Below are 17,662 nucleotides of genomic sequence, written 5' to 3'. Positions count from 1 at the left end.
GAGTTGAGATTCATAGACCCTCTATGTCTCCCACTCTACAGTTCCTTGGTAAAGATAGATTCAAGGAGGCACAACTGGATCTAAGTATAGTGTTAAAGTTTAATGATGGTTAAGTTAGATTGGAGGACATGGTTGGGTTTTCTGTCTTCTAGGAACTTAGACTGCAGGAACCCAACTTATTTAGGTGGGAGTAAGCAGAAAGCCTGGAATTACATAGCACGTTCTGGGTGGCTCTGGGGAAGAGGCAGCTATGTCTAGTTTTAAGACGGTGTCAGCCTGGATATAGGTGCTCCATGCTGCCGCCAAGAGCAGATGCGTCCTGTACCCCCACCCCGTCTTGTAAATTTCCACAGATATTGAGCTCTCATCACTGTCACCAAGCAAGATCAAAAGTACCTATGCACACATACGCACTAAATCAAGAGCAGGAAAAAAATCACTGCTTCTGCCTCCCTGCAGGTGTTGTTGATTGTAGGGGGATTCTATTTTAATTAAAGGGGGGGGGGATAAAGACTTTCATTGTAAATACTGCTCCACTGCAGATTTCTTCTAGAAGATGTGCATCCTGTTGAAAATCAGTTGATTCTAAAAATCCAGAGCTAAAAGAACATTTTTGACAGCAGTGGCAAAAGCAATAACAACAAAAAAAAGTCAGTAAATTTTCATCTATATTATGTTTATTATGGAAAATGAAATGCAAAAAAATCATACTTAAATTTTTTTCAGGGTGAAACTAAGTCATCCATTAAATTTCCTTCCTTCCTTCATTCAAAAATCAAATCCAAAATGAGAACAGAAGTGTATATAATTTCAAAATCTTGATTTATCCTTATATAAACCTTAAGATTCCATCTTTTTCCTAGGAAATGTAGGATAATTCCTGGAGGATGGGGGCTTTCTTGAATAAACCATTTTATGACTTTCATATATAGACATCATGAAAAGACATAGATTTAAATTCTAATATTGATACATTCATAAATGGAATTCACTTTGAATATTACTGTTTCTTTAGAGATTTAACACTATACTTTTGGTCTTTCTCAGTTGAGCATTTATACACATAAATGATTTTCACATTGATAGCTATATAGTTTTTCTGGGTGGCATTTAAATTAATACACATATTCCAAAATAATTACATGAATTTATCTTTTAAGCAATAGGAAATAATTGACAAACATGAAGATTTTAGGTATCCTGCTCTTATAAACAAGTATATTTTTAGCAGTTAAAAAACAGAGCTCAGTTGTAATTGTAGTGTTATTATTGGTTAACCTTTTATTTTTATCTATGATATAAAGATGGCACATTCATTCTCTAAAACATAGATTTGTATTAAATATTATTAACTTTCTACTGAGAAGTGGTTATTTTTACACTTTGCCACTCAGAATTCTCTATTAATGGGAACTTTCCTATATCCATTTCAATCTTCAACCTAATATCCAGCCAACAAATTTTGAGTGTCAGGAAATCAGGGTCAAATTTGATTAGATTTTAGGAACCAGATCAGAATTTTTATCTCTAATAGAGTATTTCCTTTTAGAAAAAATGAGAGAAACTCAAACATCAGTTCGCCAACTGGAATTGTGATAAATTGACAAATGTCCGGTGTTGATGTTTCCTGGCTAATGTCTCTCATCTCATTATCTAGTTCACACAGCATTGCTTGTTATCAATAATAGTAACTTATTTGAGTCCATTTAAGGAACTCCTGATTGTTCATATTCTATTATCCTACCAACATCATCTGCAGTTTTTAAAAAAATTTCACTCTGACTTCTCTTTGGCGTTGCTAAACATTGTTTTGCCAATCTCAACAGAATGCTTACAATCATTTTCCACTTTGAGTGTTTTGAAATCTAGGGACGGTTCTCTAAAAAAAGGTAGGGCTTTTACCAGCCTGTGCAAGTAAGTGTACAAATGGAGCCTACAAAACATTAATTTTCCCTACTGTTTGCCTTTACCAGATATAAAATTAGGTGCATGAACAGTAGCATCAAACCTTTGAATCTGCTCAGGTACCAGTCTATGCCTGAGTGAGACACTGACTAGATTTTCATAGTGAGGCTCAGCTTTCTGAAGCACCAAATCTGCTACCTGGGAGTAGAACACCATTTACTGGGGAGTTATTTGATTCAATATTAATGTATGTAGAACAGAACTGTCATGGAAAGATGCGGTTTCCAATTAGTTGTTTTGTGATTTTAAATATTAACAGTATGAATAAAATGCATTTATGTGTATGTGTGTGTATATATATATATATATATAGCTGTGTAAGCTATTTACAGTTATGCCATGTGTACATTTTTATGTGCAGACAATGAAAATACTCATTGATTAGCCCTTTTGAGGCTTTTGAACAACTGTTTCTTTTTCTTGCTTTCCTACGACTCCTTGAGGATTTAGATAATTCATACAAGGTATGTACACAATCACACCCATAGTATGTACATCCTAGCCACACACTTAACACAGAAAGGATGTGTGAGGAATGTAAATCATCCCAGCGGTCAAAGAACTGACCTTACCTGTGACAAATGGCACGGTTAATTAAGCCGGCCTATTTAGTAACATGCCAGTGTACAGCCAACATATTCAGCCTTTGAGATAAGTACATTATCGACTTTCAGAGATGATTAAAAGAAACAAACAAACAAAACAGCCCTTTCTGACCTTCAAAAATGAAAGGACAAATTCTGTTACTGAATACATATGCACACTTCTGTTGGCTTTATTCATGTTTGTACATGTGCCTACTTGATGGCAGAACTGGGACACAGCATGTGATTTTTTTTTTCTACACATAAAAAGAGAAACCAACCACTCACAGACTGTACACACTTACAAAATGCATTGACGCACCACGACCAGCTATAGTATTATGCACAACATACTGTTCACACGTTAGTACAGCAGAGATAAGTACATTTGGAAATTTAGTAATTATTAGTATATTTCCTTCTTGAGTTTTCAGGCCCTGTTGACCTTTCTCAGCCTCAGGAAAAGCTATCTCTAGATGTCTCCTAAAAACAAAAATTAGTCTCTCCTTTCCTCTAGGGATGGCAGAGCGTGACTATAATACTGCTATCTTCGTATTTACCAACATAGTTTCAAGAGGTGATGGAAAAACATTAGGAAAAACAATTCTCTCAAAGATGTGGCCTAAAATAAATGTTAAGGAATCTCAACTACAATCATGAGGAGATCCTGATAAACATGGGTATGCCCCTTCTACCCATTCAGCACAGTTTGCTCTATAGGTAGTCTTTACGGGATATTAGAGCAATGATACGAATCAGAAAAAAATTTACGTGCTTAAAAGCTTTGTTAAATAGACACTTGAATTTTTTAAAGTAACAAAGAGTAATGCTAGCCGCAACGTCAAAAAGAAGCTATAATTTTCACCCTGCAAATAAAAGGATGACATCCCCACATCATAAGAGATCAAGAAGGAAGTTAGCACTTCTCTCCCACTTTTTTCTCCTTAGCACACTTAAATCACTAGGGTATTTCTAATTGTAATTCTCACCATGCTGACTGGTCATCAGAATCTTTTTCTGAAGTGTAAAATATGTGACTTATTCCTACAGGTGTGCAGCCAATTGATTCTGAGCTTGAACTGAAAAAAGACTTGATGAAGGATTAGTACTTAGAAACACCCATCTGGAACACCATTTTCTGTAAGGCATTATTTGAGGCCCCTTTTGAAGAGAGTACTCATGTTTTAGTTAGTTTACATTTGGAACCCATTTTTTTCATAGCTAAGGCTGGTAATCCTCTAGGCAGAGTTAAGTGGGTTTTCTACACCCAAATATCCAGGAAGAGTGATTACTATGTGTCTAACCTCTCCGTTTCAATGAAGTTTCGGTTTGGAGCTGGCTTGAATTCTAAGCTCGTGAGACTTTTTGACTCCTTTTTGTCTTCGCTAGTATGAAGACAGAGATGTCGACCGTATCCCTACTGATGCTCACCGGTGCCGTACCTCTGTAATGGAGCTCCTAAACAAGTATTTCTAGCAAGAAAGCAGAAGTTATGCTTTTGCTTATTTTATCCTGTGGGTTACAGTCAGTCTTCATGGAGCAAACCATATTCTATGATGGAGTGCCCATAGAGATGCACTTGCTGGTATTAACTGCCTCTTTTTGGCACATTATTGCTTGGCTTTAATTTCATTTTCAACAGTCTTTATTCTCAAGATAAGTATCTGAGATATCTGGGTCTTAAAAAAACAACAACAAAACACCAAACTTGTGAATAACATCTTGTTGCACCATTCTGGCCTGCAAGGTCATTTCACCAAGGCCCATGGTGATTTAAATGTTCTTTACAATTATCATCACCTTGATTTAACTGATAGTCGACAGTAATTTTTCAGGATTTTTTTTGTTGTTTCTATCTACATATATATACAGATATACTGGATTTACTTTGAGAGAGGTTATTTGGTTGTGGCAAGTAAGTAGTTTAGCTGGTGAATGTTCACAGTTAAGAGTAGCTGTAATGACCTCTGGCAGATGTCACTGATTACTTGTGAGACAGATTTTTTCCACCTCAATCCATCTTCATTTATGTCCTTGGTCATCACAAATCAAGTTTATCTTGGTTCTGTAGCCAAGGAAAAATTTTTTTCCCCCCAAGAGTAGGATAAAGTTCATGGAAATGTTTCAGTATTTACAAGACTATATTTTTACCCTTTTGCAAAAGTGTCTAAAATTTTGTAGACATCCTTAAGCCCATGTGTCTGCACAGATGACGGTTGTAATTACTCAGCGAGTTGCAGAATTTCATGAAGAAGGATATAGTTACAAGAATGGACAGGAGATTCAGTGTATCACCTGTTATTTGCCAGGTGGCAGCAGCTGACCCACATTTGGAGAGATTCAACCAAAAGGGCCACACACAGCATCAAAGAACATTGCTAACAGAAAACAAAATGCTCAGATATCAATATAAAATAGCAAACACTGAAGCAGACACAGACAAGACTTCTGGTTCACTGTGTAGACAAAATAGGGGTGGGGACAAGATGGTCAGCTCATTTATCCAAGATACTGCTCAGTTCACCCTGTTATTATCACAAAGGGAAATTCACAGGCCTCATTTCTCAAATACCACTCAGGACAAAGCAGGAGAGAGTAAACAGCATCATTTCCATGGCAGCATTGTAGACGATGAGTAAATCAGACTGGTCGAGGCCTACCCATGGCTGCAAAGGCCCAGTTTTCAGTAAAAACACATATATGTATATGCAAACCTTATCCTAAGGTATTGTTTTCTTTATACTGATTCTTAAAAAGTAGACAAGGGAAGTGGTGAATTATATGATACTAGAAATGGACAAATTTTTTTTAACACTTGCACAATATGTAGGAGGAATAGAAGATATTTTCTCACATTTTGGCAGCAAACAGTAACTGAGTGGATACAGCAAAGGCCAAATAATTTACTTTAACAGCACACTTATATATATTCTCTGTAAACACATTTTAAAGTCACATTATATTATAATCTTCATGTGGTATATACAGGTACCCCCGGAATGATGGGAATTCCTAGAAATGAGAGGAATAACATTGGAATAAGCGAGGAACCATAAAACCTGAAAACTCTCAGAGGCAACCCAAAGTCATTTTCTTCTTCTGTTATCTACCTTAAAATGGCAAGCCCCATCAAGGATTTGGTTCCAAAATTCAACCTCTAGGGTGTATGATACACATGCATATTCACTACAGTTTATTTAACTTTTGCTCTGTAAGCAGTAACATGAAGAATACTGGTATCCAAAATAACAATTATCAGACAATTCTAAAGATTCAGAAATCATCAAAAACTGAGTTATATTCAATGCAGCTGAACTTGTCAAGATAGGAAAACATACCAATATATTTTATAAATACTTCATTTTGGACGCAAACATAAAGGTTTCTTTGACCTAACAAAATGTTCAACTTATGCCATTGGTCCAAAACACAAACATAAATGAGGATTTTACTATGTGTAAAGCGGTTGGTCTGTGGCATCAAAGCCAATAATCCAGAAAGAGATGATTAGGAAAGCACTGAAGATAAACATAGGATAGCTGACGCAATGACATATTTCTTACGGTCATTAAAATAGAAAAAAAAATCAATATTTAAATTCTAGTATTTACTAGGTAAGCCATATAGCATCTGAACATCTTAAATGTCTCATTATCTTCCAGGCACTGTGTTCTAACTCATCTCTCTTATGCTACTGGCTTAAGAAATATTTTATATTTATCTACCCAATAAGGTATTTCCTCCATATATTTCAATGACTAAAAAGCATTCAGGAGGAGGAAAACATCTAAAAGAAATTAAGGATAAAACCAACTTTCAACCTGGTATATGTCATACAGGTAAGGTGAGAATAGAGCCAAACAAGCTCAAAGAATTTGCCACAAAAACCGTTTTCCACGTTCATTTGTTGGATGAACCTAAAGCGTCAGGAACGCCTTCCTGCATGTCAATGCCGTGTCACAGACTGAAGGGAAGGAAAATCTTCAAATCAAGGTTTTATGTGGTTTGAGTACTCAGGGTATCCTATAGCAAAAGCAGAGCTTATCTTCAATAGTCTCCTTAATTGGCCATTTGATGGTCCATTTTATTACTGTTTTGAAAAGCTGTTCCTTCCTTAAGAGTCAATAAACAACCAAACAAGAAAGGTTTCCTCCTATTCTGTGACAATCCCTGGAGTGGGAGTAAAGTAAAGGTGAAGAGTTAAACCATTAAAGCTTAAGAAGGAAAGGCTAGTTCCAGTACCAAAAAAATCCGGTTAGAGGTACTTCATCAAACATGAAGTCTTAACCCTGAGAGGCACCACCGCAATGCTGAATTTAGTTTTAAGTAATTCAGTGTAATTTTCCTAATTTGTTTCCTGTGCGACAAAGGCCGACAACTCTCTCAGGCTTCTGCTTCATCTTTAATTTGAATTATTTATAATTTTTAAACTTCACAACTTATAAATTTAGAATTACAAATTTATAAGTTAAGTTGAGCTCTTTATAATTCATGTGGTGACACCAAACTCATGAAAATAAATATTATTCCCAGATGCTTAAATTCTTCTTTTTCTCCTATTTTAATGCCGGAACAGCCTGTTCTAGCCACTTCCCGGCAGAGGATTACCTGGGGCCCACCAGTCTGGGGCGGGTACTGTTGACAGCGGCTACTGTGTACCTAGGGTGTTCTCCGTGCATATACAGCATGTAGGCCAACGCCTGAGGGAGACAGACAGGGAGGACGGGCTCAGAGCGAGACTAGAGCCTGGCAGAGGGATCTCCAACAAAAGCCACAGGAACACTACTACGAATGGATATTCAAGGCCCAAAGTAAATCTCTCATCATTAATAGTAATGTGATTGCTAATTTGATGGCAATTTCTATTACAGGTACTGTTCTTAATAGAGGCCAATTGGTAAGAAACGGAAAAACGCACCTCATTAAAAAATTCATTATCAGGGGCGCCTGGGTGGTTCAGTGGGTTAAAGCCTCTGCCTTCGGCTCAGGTCATGATCCCAGGGTCCTGGGATGGAGCCCCACAAAGGGCTCTCTGCTCAGCAGGGAGCCTGCTTCCTCCCCTCTCTCTCTGCCTGCCTCTCTGCCTACTTGTGATCTCTGTCTGTCAAATAAATAAAATCTTAAAAAAAAAATTCATTATCAGTTCCAAGCATAACAACTGTAATTTTATTTCTGAGGCCCTGGGAGCACTGGGACTGGAGCCTTTTAGGCGGTCTTCATATACACTCCAATTGCTTCGCAAGAAATCAACGGCTATAAACGGCTGTGCCCAGTTTAGCATGTGGGTGTTACAGTTCAGGTATGATTTTGCCCTATATATGCAGAATCTGCAAAAGAGAATAATTTAAAAAAAAAAAAAAAAAGAGGCCAAAACAGAGATTCTGAGCTTCCTGCACCAGTGGCATTTGTGAGTTTCCACAGAGCGGGAATACATGGCTAGACACTCTTTTCGGACTCATCGAGGGTAACTAGCTCAGGCAAGGCAACCAGCGAGCACCCCTTACATGCTAATCAATCTGATTTTCTAATGCAAGGTGGACACCAGCAATATCCCTGCAATGAATCTAGGAGGGGAAACTTTTCCAGGGCTCTATCTCATTTCCCTCTTCCACACTCTCTCAGCTCTCAAGCCACTGCTGATCGTCCAGCCCGGTGCCCTGTAAGACAGTCCTGGGCGAGAAGGACATGCTCCTCTTCCAGAAACAGGTGCGGGCTGAGCTCAAACATATGCCTATGTTCTCAAAAATTATAGACCACCTGACGCTCAAACCCCGTTTTAGTGAAGGCCTCTTTTATTGGATTTGAAGCACGAGATAAGATGGTATTTCTCTTAAAATCAGTAAGTTCACACAGGCTACCTTTTTACTACAGATTAGAAACTTGGCAATTACATGATACTCGTCTACATAACAAAAACTGTGCGGAAGCTTCTGTTCTATTTGGTGTCGACTACATTTTCTATTAGACGCTACTATTGAACAAGTAGCTACTGACCAAGCAAGTCAAAAGAAAGACAGAAACTGCAGCCTGTTTTCAGGAGGTAAAATTAAATGTATTGCTTTTGTTATTTTTTTTCAACACAGAGAAGAGAGCGTTTGGTAAACTGGCTGTTCATAATTCTTTACTGAAACCTTAATACTCTCAGTAGGATGTTTTTGGAGGATACCTGTACAACACAAACTTTAGTATTATTAATAATTCAAGGACTCCTTCCAAGAATTTGGTCGATGTACTTCCTCTAAAGAGATATGAATTTAATCCAGTCAGAATCATAGAGCTAGCTGTCTCTTGCCTTCCATGCAGGGAAATCTGTTTATACAAATTCATGTTTTACGTGGGCGGTATTCATTCAAAACTTAGCTCATTTTCCTAACGTAACTTCTTTACATTTATTAACGGTATAACAAGGTTTACAAAAACAGCTCTCTGCACATGTTTACAAGTATTAATTCATGTTTGGTATTTTATGCATTTAAATGTTTTTACTTAATGTCATCTGGCCTAAGAGTGAGTCAAAATTTGTTTCACATTTTTTACCTTTTAGTTCTTATCATCTATTTAAATTTTGTGTGGTAGTGGCATTCTTATTGCAATACGACTAGAGAGTCTAACAGTGCTTTTGCTTAAAGTGTTTTTGCTATTTTTAATATTAAGCAGGGATTTTAGTGGAAATACCAGTGTTATAAATTGAGGCAGTAATTCTAAATGACACGTTTAATGATAATGCTAGTTCCAGAAGCAACATCATAATTAAAAAAAAAAAAACAAAACCCAGTGAATATTACTTCCTCTTAATTAAGGTCATGAACCTTCAGTAACCCTTCCTTCTTTTCTCTTGTCCTTTCTTGCGAATTGAACTATTTTCATTCACGGCGCCCTAATCAAAGGACCCAACAAAGCCATAGCTACTATAGTTAATACTTGCTTTCTCTAACTGGTCTCTCTCAAAAACAAAACAAAACAAAACAAAACAAAAAAACAACAACAAAAAACTAAGCAAGCTCTGACATACACAGACACTCGGGAATACCGAATACTGTGCACGAGGGTTCCCATACACGTTCCCTTTCAGTCTAACACAGAAGAAGGGGCGGGACGAACACAGCAGTTGGGGCGTCGGAAGTTCTGCAACATGGACTGCAGGACGCTGTGCTGCCTTCCTTTGAGCTTTTTGTTGGAAGAAGTGTCTGAGGAAATGGATCTCCGGGACTGGCTGCTCTGAGCTTTGATTAATTTCTCATGTTCCCTGATTTGTCTTTGTAGATGGTTCTGGATGGCGATGCCCAGGGACTCCGGGTCCAGGGAGGCACCGTACACCTCCCAGGTCATGCCCTGCTCGTCCCACACGACGTCCCTGACACGCTTGGACTGTTTCAACTGCAGCTTGGCATCGGCGCTAAGCTGCTGCTTCTTCTTCTCTCCTGGGGTGAGTCCCACCTGCGCGGCCGCCGCCGTCACGTTTAACTTCTGCTCCTTGAGGAACTCGCTGACGCGGCTGGCCCTGCGGGGGCTGGCTTTGACCAAGCGGGAAGGGGTCCTCTTGCCGGAACCTGGGCTGGAGTCCCCCATGGAGTCAGCCGGCAGGCTCAGGCTGGTGGCTGTCTTGGTCTGTCTGCTTTCTTCCGAGGTACCGTCCTGGTTCTTCCTGACTGGGGACGGCGTGGGGCTGGCAGCGGATCCAGCGCCTGCACTTTCTTGAGATTTAGGGTTGAGCAGCAGGGTCTTGGCCTCTGCCCTTGCCCTGGCTTCGAGGCTAACGGTGCCCCGACATTCCTGCTGTTTTACTCTGCGCGGAGATGCAGGCTCTGTTGCCTGTCCTTTAGCAGTGGGATCCATGCTCCCGGACGGGTCGTCTTTGCTGGCAGGGCCACAAGAGTCAGAGAGTTGGCAGTCTGGGTTTGTTTGGGGACCATCTGTGGTTTTCACTGCAAACTCAGATGGCTTGCTTTCAAACTTCCCCAATTCATGATTTGTTTCAGTCTGACTTCCTGCGCGAACAGAAATCTGGTCAGTGGGGCTAGCTTTCTGGGAGCTAGAGTTCACATTGGAAAGCTGTGTGGAAGTGGACTCCTCCCCTGTCGGGGCCATGCCTGCTGAGCCCCCATCTTTCTTGCACATATCTTGAGCCTTGCCAGATGCCACAGTGATCGCGGAGATTTGAAGGACCTCCCCTGGGAGGCTCCCCAACTTACAGTCCCCTTGGCAAGCCGTAGAAACTGCCGCAGTTGCCTGGATGTGCACCTCTGGCATGATGCCAGGGTGCTGGCTCGACTCCTGGGGGGCTAGGATGTCGTCAGACAGCTCCAGCTTATGGCTCCCATGGCCACTGCTGTGGCAGATGACACGCAGCTGCTCCTGTGGTTCCCGACACTCGGGAACGGGGATTTCCTTTAGGAACGCGGTGAGGATGCTGGGGCTGGTAGAGACGGACCTGCTCTCGACACTTGCCACTGCCTGCACCTCAGCGTCTTGCCGAGCCCTGCTGGCAACCTCTGGGACCTCACCGGCAGCTTGATTGGTCATTGTACTTGCTTCTTTGAACCTTGACACCTGGTGCTGTGTAGGCAACGGCACCTTTCCCAGATCTGGAGGAAATGTGGGCCCTTGGCTAGTGAGGTGGGATGGTTCAGATGTCACAGAAGTCATGGCCTGGCTGTCCGAGGTGGTGGCAGGGCGCCGTGTATGTCCAGAACACCCGTCTTCTCTCACTGGAGACTCACAGGACCTTGTCTGGGAGTCACAAATGGCTCTGGGCCTCTCCCCTTCAGGTCCGCCTCCAGGAGAGGAGGTGTAGCTGAACACAGACGTTGCTGTATTTGCAGTTTGTGCCAGTCCCTGGACTACTTCTTGAGAGGGAAAATCACAGGGCACATGGGCTTTGCTGTTGCCCTGGGTGCTGCCCACAGGACAACTTGACTTTTCAGGTTGCTCCCCGTCTGAGGTTCTCCGGGTTTTCAGCAGCGTATCATCAGGCCCTGCTGAGGGGCTGGCACTAGGCTGGTTGCCTGGGATGGCCTGGTGGCTGTGTTGATTGGCTGGCATTGTAAATGCTTCGTCTAGAACATCCTTTCCTGCTGCAGAACACGGAGCTGGTGCTGTGGGCTCGCTGCTTCCCGGCAGCTGGGTATTGCCAGGAGAGTTGCGTGGAGGACACGCTTTTTCTACCTCACTGAAGACACTGGGGGAAGACATGTCCGGCGGGGTGGTCTCATGCTCAAAGGCCTGCATCAAGGCCTCAGCAGCTGCCCTGGGGCTAAGGACGGGCCCTTCAGGAGGGCCAGAAAGGCCATTGGTGTTCTTACAGAGGAGGGCAGGTCGAGACCGAGGTGAGGCAGGCTGCACTTCTTCTAGATCCTCTTCTTTTCCAGAAGCTGCAAGCAAGGAAGTTTTAGCCGATCTCAAAGGGTCAGGTACGGTCCCCATGGAATTCTTCTTCAGGAAAACCTCAGCACTCTCCCCGGAGCTGTCTCCCTCTGGGAAGCAGTTTCAGCTCAGAGTGATGACTCAGTCAGGGATGATTCCTCTGAGGGGTCCATCTGCGAATGAGGGAAACAGTATCATTAATACGGTACAGCATGTAAAGCCTGAAAATACACCAGCCGGTCATTTGTGCCAGATCTTACAAGCACATTGAAATTTTCTCCTATATCTGTTGATATAAGAAGAGATCTTGGGAAGAAAGATTTTGTATATTTTAATTATGCAAGTGTTATTTTGGTGCATTGGTACCTGCTTACATCCCATTGCTGTGTAGCAAACAGGGGTTTTTAATGTATTTACCTAAGCATATGGTAACGACCCAAAAGTCATTTGTGTAGTCTGATTTACTGCTACCAGAAAATCCTATAAAGCTACTGTAATCAAATCAGTAAGTATTGAAATAGGCCTAAACTGATATATGAAATAGAATATCTAGAGATAGATCCACATATAAATGAAGATTTAATATGTGACAAGAAAGGCAGTTCAATTTAGCAGTGAAGTGATGGATTATTTAATATAAGGAGCTGACAAACTGTTAATGCATCTAGAAGAAAAGAAAACTAGATGTTTATCTTACACCAACTCCAAAAATAAATCCTGGAAGCATTTAGATGGATTAAAGGTTGAAATGTAAAATAAACAAGTAAATAAGAAGCCTGTAAGAAAATCTAGGAAACATAAATATAATCTAGGGGCAGAAAGAGTAGGCTTCTTTTAGCAAAGGAGGAAATACAGAAGCTATAAGAAAAACCATAAACCTAAGTGACTGAATAATACCCAAGAGTTCTATATGGCAAAAGATACCATAAACAAATATGATAGATTTGAAAAACAAATGTTTAAAACCCTAGAGGACATGCAAAAATATCTATAATATAGCAAACGCTCTTAGAAATTTACAGGAGATGGGGTGCCTGGGGGACTCAGTCGGTCAAGTGTCTGACTCTTGATTTTGGCTCAGGTCATGATCTCAGGGTCATGAGATTGAGCCCTACATGGGGCTCTGCACGGCTCATGGAGACTGCTCAAGATTCTCCCTCGCTTCCCCTCTGCCCCTTCCTTGACTCACCCTCCTCCCCCACCCACTCACAGGCTGGCTTGTGTATGTGCCCTCTCTTAAAAAAAAAATTTACAGGGAGACAAAACCGTTCGTTGGAAAAATGGACACAGAATACAAAAATGCAGCTTGCAAGATAGGAAACCCACTCAGCAAGCTCATGGAAAGATGATCAAATTCATTTGTAGTCAAACGAATGCAAATAAAGTAACAATGAGATTTTACATCAACAGCACTTGCAAAAACTTAAAAATAATAAAAAAAAAGAGCTATAACATTATGGCCTGAGGAGATCTAGTGAAAGGCAGTATTTTTATTACTGGTGGGTGCAAACTGTGTACTGTTACAGCTTTCTTAGGGAAGTTTAGTTTTCTTTTTCTTTTCTTTTCTTTTTTTTTTTTTTTTTAAGATTTTATTTATTTATTTGACAGACAGAGATCACAAGTAGGCAGAGAGTCAGGCAGAAAGAGAGGAGGAAGCAGACTCCTGGCTGAGCAGGGAGCCTGATGTGGGGCTCGATCCCAGGACCTGGGATCATGACCTGAGCTGGAGGCAGAGGCTTAACCCACTGAGCCACCCTGGCACCCTGGAAGTTTAGTTTTCAAAATGAAAAATACACATCCTCGACACAGTGATCCCACCCCTATCTACAGAAATAAAACAGTAGCATGTCTAGACAGAGATACAAGTATGCTTATTGAAGTACTTTTTGTAAGGGTAGAAAACTGGGAACAAATTGCTCTCCCTGAATGGGAAAATACTGGAAGAGATCATGACATATCTATTGGAGAGTGTTATGTGACCATTTAAAAAAACAGCTGTTTAGGCTGTTAAGTATTCACTTGGGAGGGATTTCCCCCAGGATGACTGAGCCAGAAGGGCAAGGTAAGGAAAAAAATACATATATTTTCATTTTTGTCAAGCAATGACCTAAAATACTGCATTAAACCACACACCGACCTAAACCACACACTGTGTGTTTGTGTGTGTGCGCACAGACATGTTTGCATATGAATATATAAATTCCAAAAATATTTAGAATGAGACATATTAGGTCTTAATGGAAGGAATGTGATGAGTTGAAAACAGAAAAGGAGAGATGGAGGTACTGAAAAGTGGGAAAGGGCTAAACTTTTAAAAGAGTATATCTGAATTTTAAACTGTATATCCAACTTTTTTTTTCTCCTCCAAACCAGCTCTTCCTTGTAACTTTATTATGCATATTAACCTGTTGAATTGAATATTCCCATCCTTGGTCTTGACTGTTTTCTGCTCACTCTAATCCTTTCCTCAGGTTTATATGCCATGTCTTCTTTATTGGAGTTTTAAAAAAATTTTTTATTTTTTATAAACTTATAATAATATATTTTTATCCCCAGGGGTACAAGTCTGTGAATTGCCAGATTTACACACTTCACAGCACTCACCAAAGCACATACCCTCCCCCAATGTCCATAACCCCACCCCCCTTCTCCCAACCCCCCTCCCCCAGCAACCCTCAGTTTGTTTTGTGAGATTAAGAGTCACTTATGGTTTCTCTCCCTCCCAATCCCATCTTGTTTCATTGATTCTTCTCCTACCCACTTAAGCCCCCATGTTGCATCACCACTTCCTCATATCAGGGAGATCATATGATAGTTGTCTTTCTCTGCTTGTCTTATTTCGCTAAGCATGATACCCTCTAGTTCCATCCATGTCGTCGCAAATGGCAAGATTTCATTTCTTTTGATGGCTGCATAGTATTCCATTGTGTATATACACCACATCTTGATCCATTCATCTGTTGATGGACATCTAGGTTCTTTCCATAGTTTGGCTATTGTGGACATTGCTGCTATAAACATTCGGGTGCACGTGCCCCTTCGGATCACTACGTTTGTATCTTTAGGGTAAATACCCAGTAGTGCAATTGCTGGGTCATAGGGCAGTTCTATTTTCAACATTTTGAGGAACCTCCATGCTGTTTTCCAGAGTGGCTGCACCAGCTTGCATTCCCACCAAGAGTGTAGGAGGGTTCCCCTTTCTCCGCATCCTCGCCAGCATCTGTCATTTCCTTGACTTGTTAATTTTAGCCATTCTGACTGGTGTGAGGTGAATATTGGAGTTTTCTGCTGCAATCACTTTTGGGGCCCCAAACTCATCTTCCCCTCTCCTTCTTTCTCATCTGCCTTGAGTACGCCTTTCCTCCCACTCTCTGTCCTCGTTCTCAAAAAGCTGACCCATTCTTCAAGAATCCACTTAACTATCATTTTCTTTCTTAAGGCCTCTAACGCTTTCAAGTCATAAAGTCTCTTTTAAAATCATACAGCTATGGTTATCTGGATCCTTCTTAGGCACTGTTTTTGTACCTTTGTTACTTGTATAAATGTCATTATTTCTCCAAAAGGACTTGAAGTTCCAGAAGGGAAGGGGACATGCTTATTGACCCTTTTCTGTTCACTCCACAGGAGGCAATGCAAAGTCTTGTGCATAAAAAGGTGTTAATTGATCCCATTTCCCTCCCAAAGAACCATTATTAAATCCCCACCAAACTTCCAAATTTTAACTGAGGACATGAACTATTAATCAAAACACAATTTAAAAGAGTGCTATTTTTGAAAGAAAATGGTTGTATCTTATTTTTGAAACTTTATCTGTAATTCAGTGTTAGACAATTAAAAGCAAGTACTGTGGACACCTGCTACAAAAGCTGGAAGGTTTCATGAAGCTAGGAGTACAGAACATCTCCTGTGTTCTATAGCAGAAGCCAAGAAACCTGGTTTGCGAAAGACGACTGTGAAACATAAACAGCTCAAGGTTCAGCAACAGAAGTTGGAAGACATAGAAAAAGATGACGGATTTCAGAAAACTCTCAGAATTCACTGCACTGACTTCCGTTTTCCACAGATGGCTAACTGCTTATACTGGCTTAACTCTGAAAGGGTGTTTTTTAAAAATTGGTTAATAGAAGTAAAATTATCCATCAACTCAAGAATCAGAAAGAAAAACCAGATTGCCTGTAATTCATCTCTTGTTTCACAAGTAGATAAGAAACCAAAATTTCTCAAACAAGTCTGCTAAAGTAATTGTCACAGCATCCTCATGCACCCAGGAAAAAAACCCCACCTTGCCTCTTTTCATGTCCCCTCTCCAACCAAAAGCAGAAATCTAGAGTCTCCCATAGGTCAGACAAACAGGGCATTTTAAAAGTAATTATTTGGTACTTTAGAGTAAGGAGGATGTATCTTTTAAAACCAAGCTGAGTCCATTAAGTAAGATTTAAAAACCTCTAAAAATGAAATTACAGGAAGCCCACAGGCTGAACGAATCCCTGCTGCAGGGGTGTGTGTGTGAGAGAGAGAGAGAAAGAGGGAGCCAGTGAGCAAATGACCACATGCATGAAGGCAGGAGGCAGGGTGTGTGTCCTGCATGGTTTCCCCATCTCTCCCTTTCTTCCCCACCTCCCAGCTCTTTCCCCTTTCTCCTTCCTTTTCCCTCCTTTTCTTTCTTCCCCCCCCCCCCAAACTGAAGAGATCTTTCATAAAAAGTCAGATTTCTCTTTGTTAATCTTAAAAAACCCAGAAAGTGTGAATTACTAGACAGTAACCACTAGGTGGTGATGATGAGGGCTGGCCATCTTGATGAGCATGGACCTTCCAAGTGATGCATTCCCCACCCACCTTGCTTTCCTAGTTAGTCTTACTTACCCAGGCTTGTGAGGGCAGCTAAGTTTGAGAACTTTGCTCTAAGAACACAAACAGAGTACACTTCCCAACCTAATTTTGAGTCCTCTGAGGGCAGGTTGGCCGTGTGTTTAAGAACATGGACCATGGGGCCAGAATTTCTGGATTAGATATCAGTTCCACTAGCTAGCTCCAGTTGTATTTGGGCAAGTAACTTAATCTCTCAGGAAACCCCTTTAATCTATAAACTGAGAATAGTAATAAAAATAGTACTGCCTCATTGGGATGTTGTGAGGGATAGATTTATTTATTTTTAAAAGATTTTATTTATTTGAGAAAGAGAAAGCATACGCTGTGGGGAGGGACAGAGCAGAGCGAGATGCAGACTCCCGACTTGAGCAGGGGGCCTTGATGCGGGGCTTGATCCTGTGACCCTGGGATCATGACCCCAGCTGAAGACAGCCGTTTAAAGGACTGAGCCACCCAGACACCTCACAGAAGAGATTTAACGTTTAGAACAAACAGCGTCTTGGCACACACATATCAAACACCTGATGAGCATTAGCTTCTTTTGAAAACCTCAATATTTAGGCTTTGATTTGTGTTAAAGAAAAAAATTATTCTGACATTTGTGAAAATGGTAAGGAAGATTTTATTCTAGACTATTGGGACAGGTATCAAGACTACTGCATGAGGAGAGAAAGATCAAGTTTACCTCCAAATACAACTGCAAGAATAAGTGGGAATTTATAACTAAGGAGCAGCACCCAGTTGTCAGGCTCCCTGCTCTGTGGGGATCCCGCTTCTCCTTCTCCCTCTGCCCCCCACTCATGCTTGCTCTCTCCCCCTAGTGTGCTCTCTCCCAAATAAAATCTCAAAAAAAAAAAAAAAAAAAAAACAAAGAAAGAAAG

The 17,662-nt window shown here is 40.8% G+C and overlaps 1 protein-coding gene across 3 annotated transcripts in view; it reads right to left on the bottom strand.

Annotated features, from left to right (window-relative positions):
• Nucleotides 1-655: 655 nt before the first annotated feature.
• Nucleotides 656-17,662, bottom strand: part of GPRIN3 (GPRIN family member 3) — a 70,276-nt gene continuing 53,269 nt past the window's right edge. For 2 of the 3 annotated variants that reach the window (XM_059172874.1, XM_059172864.1), the window contains one exon: nt 656-12,085. In XM_059172874.1, coding sequence (XP_059028857.1) covers nt 9,618-11,972 — 2,355 coding nt within the window. In that variant the 5' untranslated portion in view covers nt 11,973-12,085 and the 3' untranslated portion in view covers nt 656-9,617. The remainder of the gene's footprint in view (nt 12,086-17,662) is intronic. The other variant, XR_009353220.1, reaches the window with a different exon arrangement.

Source organism: Mustela lutreola, chromosome 1 (assembly GCF_030435805.1).
Source record: "Mustela lutreola isolate mMusLut2 chromosome 1, mMusLut2.pri, whole genome shotgun sequence".
Lineage (NCBI taxonomy): Eukaryota > Metazoa > Chordata > Mammalia > Carnivora > Mustelidae > Mustela > Mustela lutreola.
The sequence above is the reverse complement of the archived record's forward strand: the minus strand, read 5'-3'. Positions and strand labels throughout refer to the sequence as shown.